The sequence below is a fragment of the Scyliorhinus torazame genome, chromosome 12 (genome assembly GCF_047496885.1).
Source record: "Scyliorhinus torazame isolate Kashiwa2021f chromosome 12, sScyTor2.1, whole genome shotgun sequence".
Classification (NCBI taxonomy): domain Eukaryota; kingdom Metazoa; phylum Chordata; class Chondrichthyes; order Carcharhiniformes; family Scyliorhinidae; genus Scyliorhinus; species Scyliorhinus torazame.
In genome coordinates, this window is record NC_092718.1 from 137,191,575 (window position 1) to 137,214,292 (window position 22,718).

Genomic DNA, 22,718 nt, shown 5'->3' on the forward strand with positions numbered 1-22,718 from the left:
CTCTCTCTCTCCGCCTCTCTCTCTCTCACCGCCCCTCTCTCTCTCTCTCTCTCTCTCACCGCCTCTCTCTCTCTCTCTCACCGCCTCTCTCTCTCTCACCGCCCCTCTCTCTCTCTCTCTCTCTCACCGCCTCTCTCTCTCTCTCTCACCGCCTCTCTCTCTCTCTCCGCCCCTCTCTCTCTCACCGCCTCTCTCTCTCTCTCTCCGCCCCTCTCTCTCTCTCTCTCACCGCCTCTCTCTCTCTCTCTCCGCCCCTCTCTCTCTCTCTCTCCGCCCCTCTCTCTCTCTCTCCGCCCCTCTCTCTCTCTCACCGCCCCTCTCTCTCTCTCTCTCTCTCTCACCGCCCCTCTCTCTCTCTCCCCGCCCCTCTCTCTCTCTCTCTCACCGCCTCTCTCTCTCTCACCGCCCCTCTCTCTCTCTCTCTCTCACCGCCTCTCTCTCTCTCACCGCCTCTCTCTCTCTCACCGCCTCTCTCTCTCTCTCTCTCCGCCTCTCTCTCTCTCACCGCCCCTCTCTCTCTCTCTCTCTCTCTCACCGCCTCTCTCTCTCTCTCTCACCGCCTCTCTCTCTCTCACCGCCCCTCTCTCTCTCTCTCTCTCTCACCGCCTCTCTCTCTCTCTCTCACCGCCTCTCTCTCTCTCTCCGCCCCTCTCTCTCTCACCGCCTCTCTCTCTCCGCCCCTCTCTCTCTCTCTCTCACCGCCTCTCTCTCTCTCTCTCCGCCCCTCTCTCTCTCTCTCTCCGCCCCTCTCTCTCTCTCTCCGCCCCTCTCTCTCTCTCACCGTCTCTCTCTCTCTCCGCCCGTCTCTCTCTCCGCCCCTCTCTCTCACCGCCTCGCTCTCTCTCACCGCCTCTCTCTCTCACCGCCTCTCTCTCTCTCTCACCGCCTCTCTCTCTCTCTCCGCCCCTCTCTCTCTCTCCGCCCCTCTCTCTCTCTCCGCCCCTCTCTCTCTCTCTGCCCCTCTCTCTCTCACCGACTCTCTCTCTCTCTCCGCCTCTCTCTCTCTCACCCCGCCCCTCTCTCTCTCTCTCTCTCTCACCGCCCCTCTCTCTCTCACCCCGCCCCTTTCTCTCTCACCGCCCCCCTCTCTCTCTCTCCGCCCCTCTCTCTCTTTGTCACCGCCTCTCTCTCTCACCGCCCCTCTCTTTCTCCCTCTTCCTCTCTCTCAAACTATCTCTCCCTCTCCCTGTATCCCCCTTCATCTCTCAGTCTCTCTCTTCCCCAGGATTCTCCTTTTCTTTTTTTGTATTCTTGGAATTTCAATCAATGTCTTGCCCTCACTCTCTTGTTCATACTCTGGTGTTGCATAACCACAGACGCTAACGGCAGGCCCTGTACTTGCAGGCCCAGTAACCATTGCCCCTTCACCAGTGACCCCTATTCCCCTTCCTCCCAGTGCACAAAGTGAAACCCAATGTACACCTCTTACGAAAACCCGACTGGCAGGTCCATGACCCTCAAAGACGGAGATCTGCCTCTGTTGCCCACTGTCTACCCACATCTTGAGCAACCCTAACTGCCCTCACTGCCACCCTCTCATTTGCTGCCTGGGAGACACGTTGGGAGGCAGGAGCAATGGATGCCCGGGTCATGGTACAAATCGAGGCTGAGAATTGAAAGCCCGTGGGCTAGAATGTGCCAGCAACCCCTCAATTCGGCCGCCTGTGATGGAACGGGGAGGACCAAACAATCATCGCCTCGTTTGACTCTTCTGGTCTGTCACACAGTCTCAGTTACTTAATCTGCTGTACAGCACCATCCCCCACAGGGTTCAAAGGGTTAAATGACAAATACAGGTTGCTCCGTTTAGACTGGCATTCCCATCGAGTCCAGAAGGCGATTGAGCTGATGGAAATTAGAGCAACTCGATACGAGAGGTTGCCTCCTCCATCTTGTGGTGACAGCACAGAACAAAGGTTTCTCGCCCCGCCTCGCCCCCAGAAAGCCTCTGAGGCCGCAAAAATTCAAAGCTAAGATTGGTCAGGGGTTTTTAAACTCAGAGGCAGAAAGGATTACAGAATCAATGTGGGTGAGGATAAGGTGCAAATCAGCTGGATGTTACTGAATAGTAATTCGGGCTCGAGGAGGGACTGAATGGGCCTCCTCCTGTTCCTGTGCAACAGGCTTGAGAGGGGCTGAATGGGCCACCTCCTGTTCCTGTGTAACAGGCTCGAGGGGCTGAATTGGCCACCTCCTGTTCCTGTGTAACAGGCTTGAGAGGGGCTGAATGGGCCACCCACTGTTCCTGTGTAACAGGCTCGAGAGGGGCTGAATGGGCCTCCTCCTGTTCCTGTGTAACCGGCTTGAGAGGGGCTGAATGGGCCACCTCCTGTTCCTGTGTAACCGGCTTGAGAGGGGCTGAATGGGCCACCTCCTGTTCCTGTGTAACAGGCTTGAGAGGGGCTGAATGGGCCACCTCCTGTTCCTGTGTAACAGGACCGAGAGGGGCTGAATGGGTCACCTCCTGTTCCTGTGTAACAGGCTCGAGGGGGGCTGAATGGGCCTCCTCCTGTTCCTGTGTAACAGGCTCGAGGGGGGCTGAATGGGCCTCCTCCTGTTCCTGTGTAACAGGCTTGAGAGGGGCTGAATGGGCCTCCTCCTGTTCCTGTGTAACCGGCTTGAGAGGGGCTGAATGGGCCACCTCCTGTTCCTGTGTAACAGGCTTGAGAGGGGCTGAATGGGCCACCTCCTGTTCCTGTGTAACAGGACCGAGAGGGGCTGAATGGGTCACCTCCTGTTCCTGTGTAACAGGCTCGAGGGGGGCTGAATGGGCCTCCTCCTGTTCCTGTGTAACAGGCTCGAGGGGGGCTGAATGGGCCTCCTCCTGTTCCTGTGTAATAGGCATGAGAGGGGCTGAATGGGCCACCTCCTGTTCCTGTGTAACAGGACCGAGAGGGGCTGAATGGGTCACCTCCTGTTCCTGTGCAACAGGCTCGAGAGGGGCTGAATGGGCCTCCTCCTGTTCCTGTGTAACAGGCTCGAGGGGGGCTGAATGGGCCTCCTCCTGTTCCTGTGTAATAGACTCGAGGGGCTGAATGGGCCTCCTCCTGTTCCTGTGTAATAGGCTTGAGAGGGGTTGAATGGGCCTCCTCCTGTTCCTGTGTAATAGGCTCGAAAGGGGCTGAATGGGCCTCCTCCTGTTCCTGTGTAATAGGCTCGAGGGGCTGAATGGGCCTCCTCCTGTTCCTGTGTAATAGGCTTGAGAGGGGTTGAATGGGCCTCCTCCTGTTCCTGTGTAATAGGCTCGAAAGGGGCTGAATGGGCCTCCTCCTGTTCCTGTGTAACAGGCTCGAGGGGCTGAATGGGCCTCCTCCTGTTCCTGTGTAATAGGCCCGAGAGGGGTTGAATGGGCCTCTTTGTGTCTTAGATTGCCCCCCTCTGTGCGGTTAATGTGCCTCGGTCGGTCAGTGCCCTGTGTAATGTGCAGCCATCCAGTGCATGGTTCCTACCCTTTGTATGAGTTCCCCAACCATTCCAGTCCATGAACCATTCGACTCGGGGGCTCCATACAGTCCATCTTCCACCAGCTTGATCTTAAAGTTAAACTTTAGGATGTCGCCTAACTCCTTCAGCATATCGACACAAAACCCCTCGTATCGATCATTCTCCGTCAATTCCTGAAAGTTGCGTTTCCTCATCACGTACGGATTTTCCTGTGAGGACAGAAGCCCAGAGTCACCACCCAGGTTCACACCTTCACTCTCACCCTCCCCGATTCACACCTTCACTCTCACCCCCCGATTCACACCTTCACTCTCACTCCCCGATTCACAGCTTCACTCTCACACTCCCCGATTCACACCTTCACTCTCACTCCCCGATTCACACCTCCACTCACACTCCCCGATTAACACCTTCACTCTCACTCACCGATTCACACCTCCACTCTCACACTCCCCGATTCACACCTTCACTCTCACTCCCCGATTCACACCTCCACTCTCACTCCCCGATTCACACCTCCACTCTCACACTCCACGATTCACACCTCCACTCTCATACTTCACGATTCACACCTCCACTCTCACACTCCGCGATTCACACCTCCACTCTCACACTCCGCGATCCACACCTCCACTCTCACACTCCGCGATTCACACCTCCACTCTCATACTCCACGATTCACACCTCCACTCTCACACTCCGCGATCCACACCTCCACTCTCACACTCCCCGATTCACACCTTCACTCTCACTCCCCGATTCACACCTCCACTCTCACACTCCGCGCTTCACACCTCCACTCACACTCCCCGATTCACACCTCCACTCTCACACTCCGCGATTCACACCGCCACTCTCACTCCCCGATTCACACCTCCACTCTCACACTCCGCGATTCACACCTCCACTCTCACACTCCCCAATTCACACCTTCACTCTCACACTTCCCGATTCACACCTCCACTCTCACTCCCCGATTCACACCTCCACTCTCACACTCCGCGATTCACACCTCCACTCTCATACTCCCCGATTCACACCTTCACTCACACTCCCCGATTAACACCTTCACTCACACTCCCCGATTCACACCTTCACTCTCACACTCCCCGATTCACACCTCCACTCTCACACTCCCCGATTCACACTCCCCGATTCACACCTCTATTCACACTCCCCGATTAACACCTTCACTCTCACTCCCCGATTCACACCTCCACTCTCACTCCCCGATTCACACCTCCACTCTCACACTCCGCGATTCACACTTCCACTCTCACACTCCACGATTCACACCTCCACTCTCACACTCCCCGATTCACACCTCCACTCTCACTCCCCGATTCACACCTTCACTCTCACACTCCGCGATTCACACCTCCACTCTCATACTCCACGATTCACACCTCCACTCTCACACTCCGCGATCAACACCTCCACTCTCACACTCCCCGATTCACACCTTCACTCTCACTCCCCGATTCACACCTCCACTCTCACACTCCCCGATTCACACCTCCACTCTCACTCCCCGATTCACACCTCCACTCTCACACTCCGCGATTCACACCTCCACTCTCACACTCCGCGATTCACACCTCCACTCTCACACTCCCCAATTCACACCTTCACTCTCACACTTCCCGATTCACACCTCCACTCTCACTCCCCGATTCACACCTCCACTCTCACACTCCGCGATTCACACCTCCACTCTCATACTCCCCGATTCACACCTTCACTCACACTCCCCGATTCACACCTTCACTCTCACACTTCCCGATTCACACCTCCACTCTCACACTCCCCGATTCACACTCCCCGATTCACACCTCCACTCTCACTCCCCGATTCACACCTCCACTCTCACACTCCGCGATTCATGCCTCCACTCACACTCCCCGATTAACACCTTCACTCACACTCCCCGATTCACACCTTCACTCACACTCCCCGATCCACACCTCCACTCTCACACTCCCCGATTCACACCTCCACTCTCATACTCCCCGATTCACACCTCCACTCTCACTCCCCGATTAACACCTCCACTCTCACACTCCGCGATTCACCCCTCCACTCACACTCCCCGATTAACACCTTCACTCACACTCCCCGATCCACACCTCCACTCTCACACTCCCCGATTCACACCTTCACTCACACTCCCCGATTCACACCTCCACTCTCATACTCCCCGATTCACACCTCCACTCTCACTCCCCGATTAACACCTTCACTCACACTCCCCGATTCACACCTCCACTCTCACTCCCCGATTCACACCTCCACTCTCACACTCCGCGATTCATGCCTCCACTCACACTCCCCGATTAACACCTTCACTCACACGCCCCGATTCACACCTTCACTCTCACTCCCCGATTCACACCTCCACTCTCGCACTCCGCGATTCACCCCTCCACTCACACTCCCCGATTAACACCTTCACTCACACTCCTCGATTCACACCTCCACTCTCACACTCCCCGATTGACACCTTCACTCTCACTCCCCGATTAACACCTTCACTCACACTCCCCGATTCACACCTCCACTCTCACACTCCCCGATTCACACCTTCATTCTCACACTCCCCGATTCACACCTCCACTCTCACACTCCGCGATTCACACCTTCACTCACACTCCCCGATTCACACCGCCACTCTCATACTCCCCGATTCACACCTCCACTCTCACTCCCCGATTAACACCTTCACTCACACTCCCCGATTCACACCTTCACTCTCACACTCCCCGATTCACACCTCCACTCTCACACTCCCCGATTCACACCTCCACTCACACTCCCCGAATCACACCTCCACTCTCACTCCCCGATTCACACCTCCACTCTCACACTCCGCGATTCATGCCTCCACTCACACTCCCCGATTCACGCCACCACTCTCACATTCCCCGATTCACACCTCCACTCTCACACTCCCCGATTCACACCTCCATTCTCACACTCCCCGATTCACACCTCCACTCTCACACTCCCCGATTCACACCTCCACTCTCACACCCCCCCGATTCACACCTCCACTCTCACACTCCCCGATTCACGCCACCACTCTCACACTCCCCGATTCACACCTCCACTCTCACACTCCCCGATTCACACCTCCACTCTCACACTCCCCGATTCACACCTCCACTCTCACACTCCCCGATTCACACCTCCACTCTCACACTCCCCGATTCACCCCTCCACTCTCACACTCCCCGATTCACACTTCCACTCTCACACTCCCGGATTCACACCTCCACTCTCACACTCTCCGATTCACACCTCCACTCTCACACTCCCCGATTCACACCTCCACTCTCACACTCCCCGATTCTCACCTCCACTCTCACACTCCCCGATTCACACCTCCATTCTCACACTCCCCGATTCACACCTCCACTCTCACTCCCCGATTCACACGTCCACTCTCACACTCCCCGATTCACGCCTCCACTCTCACACTCCCCGATTCACACCTCCACTCTCACACTCCCCTATTCACGCCTCCACTCTCACACTCCCCAATTCACACCTCCACTCTCACACTCCACGATTCACGCCACCACTCTCACATTCCCCGATTCACACCTCCACTCTCACACTCCCCGATTCACACCTCCACTCTCACACTCCCCGATTCACACCTCCACTCTCACACTCCCCGATTCACCCCTCCATTCTCACACTCCCCGATTCACACCTCCACTCTCACTCCCCGATTCACACGTCCACTCTCACACTCCCCAATTCACACTTCCACTCTCACACTCCCGGATTCACACCTCCACTCTCACACTCCCCGATTCACACCTCCACTCTCACACTCCCCGATTCACACCTCCACTCTCACACTCCCCGATTCTCACCTCCACTCTCACACTCCCCCGATTCACACCTCCATTCTCACACTCCCCGATTCACGCCTCCACTCTCACATTCCCCGATTCACGCCTCCACTCTCACACTCCCCGATTCACACCTCCACTCTCACACTCCACGATTCACAGTTCCACTCTCACACGCCCCGATTCACACCTCCACTCTCACACTCCCCTATTCACACCTCCACTCTCACACTCACCTATTCACGCCTCCACTCTCACACTCCCCGTTTCACACCTCCACTCTCACACTCTACGATTCACATCTCCACTCTCACACTCTACGATTCACATCTCCACTCTCACACTCCATGATTCACACCTCCACTCTCACACTCCACGATTCACACCTCCACTCTCACACTCCACGATTCACACCTCCACTCTCACACTCCACGATTCACACCTCCACTCTCACACTCCCCGATTCACACCTCCACTCTCACACTCCCCGATTCACACCTCCACTCTCACACTCCCCGATTCACACCTCCACTCTCACACTCCCCGATTCACGCCACCACTCTCACACTCCCCGATTCACACCTCCACTCTCACACTCCCCGATTCACACCTCCACTCTCACACTCCCCGATTCACACCTCCACTCTCACACTCCCCGATTCACACCTCCACTCTCACACTCCCCGATTCACCCCTCCACTCTCACACTCCCCGATTCACACTTCCACTCTCACACTCCCGGATTCACACCTCCACTCTCACACTCTCCGATTCACACCTCCACTCTCACACTCCCCGATTCACACCTCCACTCTCACACTCCCCGATTCTCACCTCCACTCTCACACTCCCCGATTCACACCTCCATTCTCACACTCCCCGATTCACACCTCCACTCTCACTCCCCGATTCACACGTCCACTCTCACACTCCCCGATTCACGCCTCCACTCTCACACTCCCCGATTCACACCTCCACTCTCACACTCCCCTATTCACGCCTCCACTCTCACACTCCCCAATTCACACCTCCACTCTCACACTCCACGATTCACGCCACCACTCTCACATTCCCCGATTCACACCTCCACTCTCACACTCCCCGATTCACACCTCCACTCTCACACTCCCCGATTCACACCTCCACTCTCACACTCCCCGATTCACCCCTCCATTCTCACACTCCCCGATTCACACCTCCACTCTCACTCCCCGATTCACACGTCCACTCTCACACTCCCCAATTCACACTTCCACTCTCACACTCCCGGATTCACACCTCCACTCTCACACTCCCCGATTCACACCTCCACTCTCACACTCCCCGATTCACACCTCCACTCTCACACTCCCCGATTCTCACCTCCACTCTCACACTCCCCCGATTCACACCTCCATTCTCACACTCCCCGATTCACGCCTCCACTCTCACATTCCCCGATTCACGCCTCCACTCTCACACTCCCCGATTCACACCTCCACTCTCACACTCCACGATTCACAGTTCCACTCTCACACGCCCCGATTCACACCTCCACTCTCACACTCCCCTATTCACACCTCCACTCTCACACTCACCTATTCACGCCTCCACTCTCACACTCCCCGTTTCACACCTCCACTCTCACACTCTACGATTCACATCTCCACTCTCACACTCTACGATTCACATCTCCACTCTCACACTCCATGATTCACACCTCCACTCTCACACTCCACGATTCACACCTCCACTCTCACACTCCACGATTCACACCTCCACTCTCACACTCCACGATTCACACCTCCACTCTCACACTCCCCGATTCACACCTCCACTCTCACACTCCCCGATTCACACCTCCACTCTCACACTCCCCGATTCACACCTCCACTCTCACACCCCCCGATTCACACCTCCACTCTCATACTCCACGATTCACACCTCCACTCTCACACTCCGCGATCCAAACCTCCACTCTCACACTCCCCGATTCACACCTTCACTCTCACTCCCCGATTCACAGCTCCACTCTCACACTCCCCGATTCACACCTCCACTCTCACACTCCACGATTCACACCTCCACTCACACTCCCCGATTCAAACCTCCACTCACACTCCCCGATTCACACCTCCACTCTCACACTCCACGATTCACACCTCCACTCTCACTCCCCGATTCACACCTCCACTCTCACACTCCGCGATTCATGCCTCCACTCACACTCCCCGAATAACACCTTCACTCACACTCCCCGATTCACACCTCCACTCTCACACTCCCCGATTCACGCCTCCTGACTGGCTGGAGGAAGCTGGAGTTGGTTGCATGTGCGTGATCTTCCTGTTATTTATCTGTTTTTTTGAGGTTTTTAAAAAATAAATTTAGAGTGCCCAATTTTTTTCTCCAAGTATGAGGCAACTTTAGCGTGGTCAATCCACCTAACCTGCACATCTTTGTGTTGTGGGGGTGAAGTCCATGCAGACACCAGGTGAATGTACAAACTCCACACAGACACTGACCCAGGGCTGGGATCGAACCTAGGGCCACAGTGCCCTAGGCAGCAGTGCTAACCACTGCGCCACCGTGCAGCCGAGTTTACCCAATGTTAATGTGAATAAATTGTTTATAGCGTTGGCTACAAGTGTTCTTGTAATATAATTCAGGCCTTCCAACAAGAACATTATATGGTACCAGGGTTGGTTGGTATTAAACACTGAAAAAAACCTGACAGCCTGCCACTAGGTCCATAGAGATTTGAAGATTTTGAGGACGGCCAGACTGGGGCTGGTTTATAGCACAGGGCTAAAGAGCTGGCTTTTGGAGCAGACCAAAGCAGGCCAGCAGCATGGTTCAATTCCCGTACCAGCCTCCCCGAACAGGCGCTGGAATGTGGCGACTGGGGGCTTTTCACAGTAACTTCATTTGAAGCCTACTTGTGAAAATAAGCGATTTTCATTTCATTTCATTGAACCACATGGAGTCGTTGAAGCCACCAATCAGTCTCAGATTTCATGGTAATGTGGACAGTAACTGACGTGTGTTTAAACAACAATTTAATCTGTTTCTTACTGCAGTGCTTTCAACACAATTATCATAGAATTTACAGTGCAGAAGGAGGCCATTCGGCCCATCGAGTCTGCACCAGCTCTTGGAAAGAGCACCCTACCCAAGGTCAACACCTCCACCCTATCCCCATAACCCAGTAACCCCACCCAACACCAAGGGCAATTTTGGACACTAAGGGCAATTTAGCATGGCCAATCCACCTAACCTGCACATCTTTGGACTGTGGGAGGAAACCGGAGCGCCCGGAGGAAACCCACGCACACACGGGGAGGATGTGCAGACTCCGCACAGACAGTGACCCAAGCCGGGAATCGAACTTGGGACCCTGGAGCTGTGAAGCAATTGTGCTATCCACCATGCTACCGTGCTGCCACGGTAAATTTAGAAGATCAATCAGATTTGCGTAATGTAGCAATGCTCCTCACAGTAGCATCGCCCAAAGCAATCGCTGTGTTTAATATGTTTAAATTTGCAAAAGATAAAGATAGCAAAAATTTTAAAAATTAGAAGATTTGATGTACATTGCACCCCCAGAAAGAATGAAATTTATGAACGCTATGTGTTTAGATCACGTTTACAGAAGAGTCCATAGATTATTTTATCACTGATTTAAAGTTAAAAGCTAAAACCTGTAATTATTCTGCGGTGGAATCTTCCATGATTCGGGACCAGATTGTGTTTGGTGTGAATGAGAATAAGCTGAGGGAACGGTTGCTGAGGGAACGGTTGCTGAGGGAATGGTTGCTGAGGGAACGGTTGCTGAGGGAACGGTTGCTGAGGGATTCGGAGTTGTCTTTGGAACAACAGTTAATATCTGTCAGGCTCACGAGCTAGCAGCACAGCATTCTGAAACGTTTCTCAGTAATAGCGGCGTCTTCTTGGAGGAAAGCACTCCGGTTTCCGCCCTTTTTCCAAAAAAGTGGGAAACTTCTGAAAAAATGCGGGTAAATTTCTGCAGCTCCTCGCACACCAACAAACAGATTAAAGATCAGAACAAATTAGTTCTGTGTAAAAGATGGGGTCAAAGACACAAATTAAGGCGATTGGCAAGTTCTGTTCCAGATGCAAAGGAAAAAAATCATTTTGCTCAGAATTGTTACTCTAAGCTCAACCCCAGATCAGTCAGCACAGAGGAAGACACAGTCTCCAGTGATGAAACGTCATTGTTTGTTGGAGTAATAACAGAGAAGAATAATTTTCTGGAGACATCAAAAAATTCTCCAGCACTTAATAAAATGCAAACTGATACTCCACGGTAGTGGTCCAATTGAAGTTAGACACTGGTGCCAAAGCCAATTTAATCAGCATGACTGATTTTGAAAATCCTAAAATTGAGCCGATAGGAAGAAATCACAAAATATATCCGAGAAATTATCATGGTTCAAGCATTAAATGTTATGGTGCTGGTGACCCGAGCCTGGTGGTGAAAAACAGTTTATTCCATCCCATTCTGTATTATATCTGAGGGCTTGGATTCATTATTAGGTGATCAGCCCTGTGAAGAATTAGGTCCAGTACAGTTGGTTTATAGCATCCACAAAGGATTGGATCAACACTTCAATGATTCTGAGAACATTATCGCAAATTCAGCGACATGTTCACAGGTTTTGGTAAGCTAGCATTCACCTACAAGATACAACTCAAAGAGGATGCAAAACCTGTGATACAGGCACAACCTGTGATATAAGCACCAAGAAGAGTACCTACACCTCTTCGGGATCACCACAAAAGGAGCTAGACAGAATGACGAAATTAAAAGTAATCAAAAAGATCGAAGAACCTACCGACTGGGTAAACTCCTTGGTTTTTGTAAAGAAAAAGAATGGGTGGGTTAGTAAGTTTGCCGATGACACGAAGGTTGGTGGAGTTGTAGATAGTGATGAAGGCTACAACAGGACATTGACAGGATGCAGAGCTGGGCTGAGAAGTGGCAGATGGAGTTCAACCTCGATAAATGAGAAGTGATTCATTTTGGAAGGTCGAATTTGAATGCTGAATACAGGGTTAAAGGCAGGATTCTTGGAAGTGTGGAGGAACAGAGGGATCTTGGGGTCCACGTACATAGATCCCTCAAAATAGCCACCCAGTTGATAGGGTTGTTAAAAAGGCTTTCATCAACAGGGGGGTTGAGTTTAAGAGCCGTGCGGTTTTGCTGCAGCTTTATAAAACCCTGGTTTGACCACACTTGGAATATTGTGTCCAGTTCTGGTCGCCTCATTATAGGAAGGATGTGGATGCTTTGGAGAGGGTGCAGAGATTTACCAGGATGCTGCCTGGACTGGAGGGCATGTCTTATGAAGAAAGGTTGAGGGAGCTAGGGCTTTTCTCACTGGAGCGAAGAAGGAAGAGAGGTGACTTGACAGAGTTGGAAAAGGTGATGGGAAGCATGGATGACCAGAGACTTTTCCCCAGGTCAGAAATGGCTGTCACGTGGAGACATAATTTTAAGGTGATTGGAGGAAGGTATAGGGGTGATGTCAGAGGTCGGTTTGTTACACAGAGAGTGGTGGGTGTGCGGAAAGCACTGCCAGCAGAGGTGGTGGAGTCAGAGTCATTAGGGGCATAGAACATAGAAAATACAGCACAGGACAGGCCCTTCGGCCCAACATGTTGTGCCGAACGTTTGTCCTAGATTAAGAACAAATTAATCTACACCCCATCATTCTACCGTAATCCATGTACCTATCCAATAGCCGCTTGAAGAGTCCCTAATGATTCCGACTCAACTACTTCCACAGGCAGTGCATTCCATGCCCCCACTACTCTCTGGGTAAAGAACCTAGCTCTGACATCCCCCCTATATCTTCCACCATTCACCTTAAATTTATGTCCCCTTGTAATGGTTTGTTCTACCTGGGGAAAAAGTCTCTTACTGTCTACTCTATCTATTCCCCTGATCATCTTATAAACCTCTATCAAGTCGCCCCTCATCCTTCTCCGTTATAATGAGAAAAGGCCTAGCACCCTCAACCTTTCCTCGTAAGATCTACTCTCCATTCCAGGCAACATCCTGGTAAATCTCCTCTGCACCTTTTCCAAAGTTTCCACATCCTTCCTAAAATGAGGCGACCAGAACTGTACACACTACTCCTAATGTGGCCTTTTGTACAGCTGCATCATCACCTCACGGCTCTTAAATTCAATCCCTCTGTTAATGAACGCGAGCACACCATAGGCCTTCTTCACTGCTCTATCCACTTGAGTGGCAACTTTCAAAGATGTATGAACATAGACCCCAAGAGACCCCTGCATCTCCACATTGCCAAGAACTCTACCGTTAACCCTGTATTCCGCATTCATATTTGTCCTTCCAAAATGGACCTCACACTTTTCAGGGTTAAACTCCATCTGCCACTTCTCAGCCCAGCTCTGCATCCTATCTATGTCCCTTTGCAGCCGACAACAGCCCTCCTCACTATCCACAACTCCACCAATCTTCGTATCGTCTGCAAATTTACTGACCCACCGTTCAACTCCCTCATCCAAGTCATTAATGAAAATTGCAAACAGCAGAGGACCCAGAACTGATCCCTGTGGTACGCCACTGGTAACTAGGCTCCAGGCTGAATATTTGCCATCCACCACCACTCTCTGACTTCTATCGGTTAGCCAGTTTGTTATTCAACTGGCCAAATTTCTCACTATCCCATGCCTCCTTACTTTCTGCATAAAGCTATCATGGGGAACCTTATCAAATGCCTTACTAAAATCCATGTACACTACATCCACTGCTTTACCTTCATCCACTTGCTTGGTCACCTCCTTAAAGAATTCAATAAGACTTGTGAGGCAAGACTTACCCCTCACAAATCCGTGCTAACTATCCCTAATCAAGCAGTGTCTTTCCAGATGCTCAGAAATCCTATCCCTCAGTACCCTTTCCATTACTTTGCCTACTACCGAAGTAAGACTAACTGGCTTGTAATTCCCAGGGTTATCCCTATTCCCTTTTTTGAACAGGGGCACGACATTCACCACTCTCCAATCCCCTGGTACCACCCCTGTTGACAGTGAGGACAAAAAGATCATTGCAAATGGCTCTGCAATTTCATCTCTTGTTTCCCATAGAATCCTTGGATATATCCCGTCAGGCCCAGGGGACTTGTCTATCCTCAAGTTTTTCAAAATGCCCAACACATCTTCCTTCCTAACAAGTATCTCCTCGAGCTTACCAGTCTGTTTCACACTGTCCTCTCCAACAATATGGCCCCTCTCATTCGCAAATACTGAAGAAAAGTCCTCGTTCAAGACCTCTCCTATCTCTTCAGACTCAATGCACAATCTCCCGCTACTGTCCTTGATCGGACCTACCCTCGCTCTAGTCATTCTCATATTCCTCACATATGTGTAAAAGGCCTTGGGGTTTTCCTTGATCCTACCCGCCAAAGATTGTTCATGCCCTCTCTTAGTTCTCCTAATCCCTTTCTTCAGTTCCCTCCTGGCTATCTTGTATCCTTCCAGCGCCCTGTCTGAACCTTGTTTCCTCAGCCTTACATAAGTTTCCTTCTTCCTCTTAACAAGACATTCAACCTCTCTTGTAAACCATGGTGCCCTCACTCGACCATCTCTTCCCTGCCTGACAGGGACATACATATCAAGGACACGTAGTATCTGTTCCTTGAACAAGTTCCACATTTCAATTGTGTCCTTCCCTGACAGCCAATGTTCCCAACTTATGCACTTCAGTTCTTGACTGACAACATCGTATTTACCCTTCCCCCAATTGTAAACCTTGCCCTGTTGCACGCACCTATCCCTCTCCATTACTAAAGTGAAAGTCACAGAATTCTAGAACATAGAACGATACAGCGCAGTACAGGCCCTTAGGCCCACGATGTTGCACCGAAACAAAAGCCATCTAACCTACACTATGCCATTATCATCCATATGCTTATCCAATAAACTTTTAAATGCCCTCAATGTTGGCGAGTTCACTACTGTTGCAGGCAGGGCATTCCACGGCCTCACCACTCTTTGCGTAAAGAACCTACCTCTGACCTCTGTCCTATATCTATTACACCTCAGTTTAAAGCTATGTCCCCTCGTGCTAGCCATTTCCATCCTGGGAGAAGGCTCTCACTGTCCACCCTATCTAACCCCCTGATCATTTTGTATGCCTCTATTAAGTCTCCTCTTAACCTTCTCTCTAACGAAAACAACCTCAAGTCCATCAGCCTTTCCACACAAGATTTTCCCTCCATACCAGGCAATATCCTGGTAAATCTCCTCTGCACCCGCTCCAAAGCTTCCACGTCCTTCGTATAATGCGGTAACCAGAACTGTCGCAATACTCCAAATGCGGCCGTACCAGAGTTTTGTACAGCTGCAACATGACCTCATGACTCCGGAACTCAATCCCTCTACCAATAAAGGCCAACACTCCATAGGCCTTCTTCACAACCCTATCAACCTGGGTGGCAACTTTCAGGGATCTATGTACATGGACACCTAGTTCCCTCTGCTCATCCACACTTCCAAGAACTTTACCATTAGCCAAATATTCCGCATTCCTGTTATTCCTTCCAAAGTGAATCACCTCACACTTCTCTACATTAAACTCCATTTGCCACCTCTCAGCCCAGCTCTGCAGCTTATCTATGTCCCTCTGTAACATGCTACTTCCTTCCGCACTGTCGACAACACCACCGACTTTAGTGTCGTCTGCAAATTTACTCACCCACCCTTCTGCGCCCTCCTCTAGGTCGTTGATAAAAATGACAAACAGCAACGGCCCCAGAACAGATCCTTGTGGTACGCCACTTGTAACTGAACTCCATTCTGAACATTTCCCATCAACCACCACCCTCTGTCTTCTTTCAGCTAGCCAATTTCTGATCCACATCTCTAAATCACCCTCAATCCCCAGCCTCCGTATTTTCTGCAATAGCCTACCGTGGGGAACCTTATCGAACGCTTTACTGAAATCCATATACACCACATCAACTGCTCTACCCTCGTCTACCTGTTCAGTCACCTTCTCAAAGAACTCGATAAGATTTGTGAGGCATGACCTACTCTTCACAAAGCCATGCTGACTATCCCTGATCATATTATTCCTATCTAGATGATTATAAATCTTGCCTTTTATAATCCCCTCCAAGACTTTACCCACTACAGACGTGAGGCTCACCGGTCTATAGTTGCCGGGGTTGTCCCTACTCCCCTTTTTGAACAAAGGGACTACATTTGCTATCCTCCAGTCCTCTGGCACTATTCCTGTAGCCAATGGTGACATAAAAATCAAAGCCAAAGGCCCAGCAATCTCTTCCCTGGCTTCCCAGAGAATCCTAGGCTAAATCCCATCAGGCCCCGGGAACTTATCTATTTTCAGCCTGTCCAGAATTGCCAACACCTCTTCCCTACGTACCTCAATGCCATCTATTCTAATAGCCTGGGTCTCAGCATTCTCCTCCACAGCATTATCTTTTTCCTGAGTGAATACTGACGAAAAATATTCATTTATTATCTCGCCTACCTCTTCAGACTCCACACACAACTTCCCATCCCAGTCCTTGACTGGCCCTACTCTTACCCTAGTCAGTCTTTTATTCCTGACATACCTATAGAAAGCTTTTGGGTTTTCCTTGATCCTACCTGCCAAATACTTCTCATGTCCCCTCCTTGCTCGTCTTAGCTCTCTCTTTAGATCCTTCCTCGCTACCTTGTAACTATCAATCGCCCCAACTGAAACTTCACACCTCATCTTCTTCCTCTTAACAAGAGATTCCACTTCTTTGGTAAACCACGGTTCCCTCGCTCGACGCCATCCTCCCTGCCTGACCTGTACGTACTTATCAAGAACACGCAGTAGCTGTTCCTTGAACAAGCTCCACTTATCCAGTGTGCCCAACACTTGCAGCCTACTTCTCAAACCTATCCCCCCTAAGTCATGTCTAATGGTATCATAATTGCCCTTCCCCCAGCTATAACTCTTGCCCTGCAGTGTATACTTATCCCTTTCCATCACTAACGGAAACGTCACCGAATTGTGGTCACTGTCCCCAAAGTGCTCTCCTACCTCCAAATCCAACACCTGGCCTGGTTAATTACCCAAAACCAAATCCAAAGTGGCCTCGCCTCTTGTTGGCCTGTCAACATATTGTGTCAGGAAACCCTCCTGCACACATTGTACAAAAAACGACCCATCTAATGTACTCGAACTATATCTTTTCCAGTCAATATTTGGAAAGTTAAAGTCTCCCATAATAACTACTATTGTGGTCACTATCTCCAAAATGCTCCCCCACTAACAAATCTATCACTTGCCCTGGTTCATTACCAAGTACCAAATCCAATATGGCCTCCCCTCTGGTCGGACAATCTACATACTGTGTTAGAAAAGCTTCCTGGACACACTGCACAAACACCACCCCATCCAAACTATTTGATCTAAAGAGTTTCCACTCAATATTTGGGAAGTTGAAGTCACCCATGACTACTACCCTGTGACTACTGCACCTTTCCAAAATCTGTTTCCCAATCTGTTCCTCCACATCTCTGCTGCTATTGGGTGGCCTATAGAAAACTCCCAACAAGGTGACTGCTCCTTTCCTATTTCTGACTTCAACCCATACTACCTCAGTCGGCAGATCCTGCTCGAACTGCCTTTCTGCAGCTGTTATACTATCTCTAATTAACAATGCCACCCCCCCACCTCTTTTACCACCCTCCCGAGGTTTAAGTGACTCTTAGACAGGCACATGGACAGCAGTAAATTGAAGGGGTGTAGGCTAGGTTGATCTTGGATTAGGAGAAATGGTCGGCACAAGGGCGTGTACTGTTCTATGTTCTATAATGGCGATATTCGCATATGCATGGATCCTAAAGGTCTTAACAAGAATATCAAAAGCGAACATTACCAAATACCAAAGCATGAGGAAATCACATCTGAGATGGCTGGTGGACAATTCTTTACAAAACTTTACGCATCTCAGTGTTTTTGGCAACTAAAGTTAGAGGAACAAAGTACAAAATATTGCACTTCTAATACGCCATTTGGAAGGTATTGCTTTCTGAGAATGCTGTTCGGCATAACTTTTGGCATCAGAAATTTTTCACCGTGCCCTGAGCAATTAATTGAAGGCATCGAAGGTGTACGTGTGTACGTGGATTATATTACCGCTTGGGTCTCAACCATAGACGAGCACAATATGAGGTTGCTTAAAGTTCTAACGAGTGTCAGGAGAAATGGGCTGAAGCTCAACAAGTAAAAGTGCCAATTTGGAGGAACTGAGGTCACATTCCGAGGTTACAAGCTCTCATCGCATGGCATTGAATCTGACAAGGACAAAATCCAAGCAATTCTCAACATGCCAAAACCACACGACAAGAAAGCCATCGTAAGAGTGATGGGTATGATCAATTTTATAGGAAAATTCATTCGAAGCCTGTCAGCAAAAACAACACATCTGTGTGATCTCCTGCACAAGACACCGGGTTTCACTTGGACTGAGCAACATAAGCCCAAGACTTCACAAGCCACCATGCCAGTTCTCACATTTTTTGCCCCATGCAGGCAGGACAAAGTGTCAACAGTCATGTCCAAAGATGATCTTGGAGCAACTCGAGCATGATTGGAAAACAGTTCTGGTCACCCTATTATAGAAAGGATATTATTAAACTAGAAAGAGTGCAGAAAAGATTTACTAGGATGTTGCCGGGACTTGATGGTTTGAGTTATAAGGAGAGGCTGGATAGACTGGGACTTTTTTCCCTGGAGTGTAGGAGGCTTAGGGGTGATCTTATAGAGGTCTATAAAATAATGAGGGGCATAGATAAGGTAGATAGTCAACATCTTTTCCCAAAGGTAGGGGAGTCTAAAACTAGAGGGCATAGGTTTAAGGGGAGAGGGGAGAGATTCAGAAGGGCCCAGAGGGGCAATTTCTTCACTCAGAGGGTAGTGAGTGTCTGGAATGGGCTGCCAGAGGTAGTAGTAGAGGCGGGTACAATTGTGTCTTTTAAAAAACATTTAGATAGTTACATGGGTAAGATGGGTATAGAGGGTTATGGGCCAAGTGCGGGCAACTGGGACTAGCTTAATGGTAAAAACTGGGCGGCATGGACTGGTTGGGCCGAAGGGCCTGTTTCCATGCTGTAAACTTCTATGATTCTATGAGTTGCGTATTCATCACGATCCATGACGACATCAGAGCCAGAGGTTCGCTCAAATCAAAAAAGAATGCCTGGGTTTAGTTGCAGGCTCAGAGAAATTCCACGACTACGTCTATGGATTTCCAACTTTCATAGTTGAAACAGATCATCGTCCTTTGGTTAACATCATCAACAAGAATCTCAACCAGATGTCTCCACTCATTCAGAAGTTGATGATGAAGTTACAACGTTATGGCTTCAATCTCATCTATGCGCCAGGCAAATATTTGTTATTAGCAATTTGTTATTATTGAGAGCGCCGATACAAAGTACTAGTAGTGAAATTGCTGAAGATATAGAGCTGCATGTCAATCTTATTTCCACACTACTACCAGTATCAGATGCAAAACTACTTGAGATCCAAGAAGAGACCAAGAAGGATCAAACTCTTCAAGAGGTGATGAGGAACATCAACTCACACTGGCTCAGAGGTCAATATATGGAGTTCTACAATATAAAATCTGAACTCAGTATCGTTAATGGAGTGGTGCTTCGTTTGAACATTATAGTCATACCTCAATCTCTTTGCAAGGATGTACTAATGAAGGACATCTCGGGATTGAGAAATGTAAACGGAGAGCTTATGACTCTGTTTACCGGTCAGGTATAAACCAAGATATTGACAGGATGATCAGTTATTGTGACACATGCCAGATGCATTGTTGCAAGCAAACAAGAGAACCTATACAAATATCTGATTTACCTACGGCACCATGGCAGAAAGTCGCTATGGATCTCTTTCACCTGCGAGGGAAAGATTACTTCATGATCATAGACTATTTTTCAAACTATCCCAAAATGACTCTCCTGTCAAGTATGAAGGCAAGCAGGGTAATACTGCATACCAAGTCCATTTTTGCTAGATACGGAATTCCGCAAGTCGTCGTGAGTGACCTGTGGTCTTGTATTAGCTGTAAAGAGTGGCAACACTTCACAGTCACGTATGATTCCAATCACGTCACGTTGAGTCCCTTGTACCCTCAAGCCAATGGAAAATCTGAAAAAGGTGTACATATTGTTGAGCATTTGTTGAAGAAAGCAATGGACAGCCAATCTGATCCATATCTCGCACTATTGAGTTGCAGAGCGTCACCATTGTCACATGGTAGATCGCCAGCAGAGTTACTCCTGAACAGAAGGTTGCGTAGCACACTTCCATACTTGGCAAAGGAGGAGAATGTAATGGTACTGCAGGAAATGCAAAACATGAAAACAAACCAAAAGCAGTTCTATGATAGAGTGTCAAGAACCTTACCACCTTTGGGTAGTGATGACATTGTGAGAATAGAAGATTCAGGCAATTGGTTGAGAAAAGTCATGGTACTTGAAGAAGTAGCATCTCATTCCTACAATGTACAGACAGAGGAAGCGTTGGTTTTAGGAAGAAATCGCTCTTGAAAACCAGAGAAGACTTTCACAACAACGTGATGGATGGTGAATCTCCATCAGAATCAACTTCAGCTGTAGTGTCAGATAGTTCAGCAGTTCCTGAGCACGAGAATGTCATGGAGAACATTGAATCTACAAGTTCTGAGCAGCAAGGTCAAACTTTGAGAAGATCAACTAGAGTCAGAAGAAAACCTGATTGACTCAATTTGTAGATTTGGACTATTTGTATATCATATATATATATATATATTAGTTAAACCAATTTTAAAAATTTTAAAAAACTTAATACTGTTAGACTCACAGGCTGATGATATCACATGTAAACATACTGATGATAATGTATTAGTTTATTCCTTCAAAGGAAAGGAGATGGCGTGATATCACTGTTATGTTGTAATTCACCGACTGACCACTGATCATTGGAATATAAGTGAATGTTAGAGTCAGGTGACCCCTCAGACTGGCTGGAGGAAGCTGGAGAGAGGTTGCTTGTGTTTGATCTTACTGTTATTCATCTGTTGTTTAGTATAAAGTTTGCCCACAGGTAATGTTACTAAATCACTTATAGCATTAGCTACAAGTGTTCTTGTAATAAATAAGGCCATCCAACAAGAACATTACAATACCTACATTCACACATGTGCTCACACACTTAACTCATGCACAATTTAGTGCACATTTTCATTGCACACTTTCTCACACTTACAGAATTAACATACACAGATCTACACAAGTGCTCAACCATTAACACTTACACACTCTGAGTTTCATTTACACAATCCCTGACACACACACACACACTTGTACACTTATACATTCTCCCGTGTACATACACACTCAATCAGCCATGTAAACACTCACCCCACCAACTTGCTCTCACACAGTTAAAAACATTCCCTCCGGAACGTGAGGAATGTGAAGCATATGGGCAGGAACTGGAGGTGACCCCATGACAGGCAGGGTTTCCCTGAGGAAGACGTACAATGAGACCTGGGTGTCCTTGTGCATCAGTCACTGAAGGCAAGCATGCAGGTGCAGCAGGCGGTAACAAAGGCAAATGGTATGTTGGCCTTCATTGCGCGATGATTCGAGTACAGGAGCAGGTACAGGGCCTTGGAGAGACCACACCTGGAGTATTGTGTGCAGTTTTGGTCTGCATATCTGAGGAAGGATGTTATTGCTATAGAGAGTGCAGCAAAGGTTTACCAGACTAATTCCTGGGATGGCGGGACTGATGTGTGAAGAGAGATTGAATCGGTTAGGATTATATTCACTGGAGTTCAGAAGAATGAGGGGAATCTCATAGAAACCTATAATTTCTAACAGGACTGGACAGGGTAGATGGAGGAAGGATGATCCCGATGGTGGGTGTGTCCAGAACCAGGGGTCACAGTCGAAGGATACGGGGTAGACCATTTAGAACAGAGATGAGGAGAAACTTCTTCACCCAGAGAGTGGTGAGCCTGTGGAATTCGCTACCAAAGGAAGTAGTTGAGGCCACAACATTGTACGTTTTCAAGAATCAACTTGATATAGCACCTGGGGCAAAAGGGTGTCAAAGGACATGGGAGGAAAGCGGGATTGAGCTATTGAGTTGGGTGATCAGCCATGATCAGATTGAATGGTGGAGCAGGCTCGAAGGGCCACATGGTCTTCTCCTGCTCCTATCTTCTATGTTCCTTGGAGGGCCGGTTACGGTGAGGGCATGAAGGATGGGAGGGTGAGGGGGATGGGAATCGGGAGGGGCAAATGGGCAAAGCCTAGTCAGTGGCCGAGGGTGAACAGCAGGGCAAGGAAACTGAGATACGGAGGGGGAGGTGGCGA

At 49.4% G+C, this 22,718-nt stretch overlaps 1 protein-coding gene across 1 annotated transcript in view; it reads right to left on the minus strand.

Moving 5' to 3' along the window:
• Positions 1 to 3,404: 3,404 nt before the first annotated feature.
• LOC140387105 (glutamate receptor ionotropic, kainate 5-like) overlaps positions 3,405 to 22,718 on the minus strand; it is a 409,927-nt gene continuing 390,613 nt past the window's right edge. The window contains exon 9 of the mRNA XM_072470114.1: positions 3,405 to 3,653. Coding sequence (XP_072326215.1) covers positions 3,405 to 3,653 — 249 coding nt within the window. The remainder of the gene's footprint in view (positions 3,654 to 22,718) is intronic.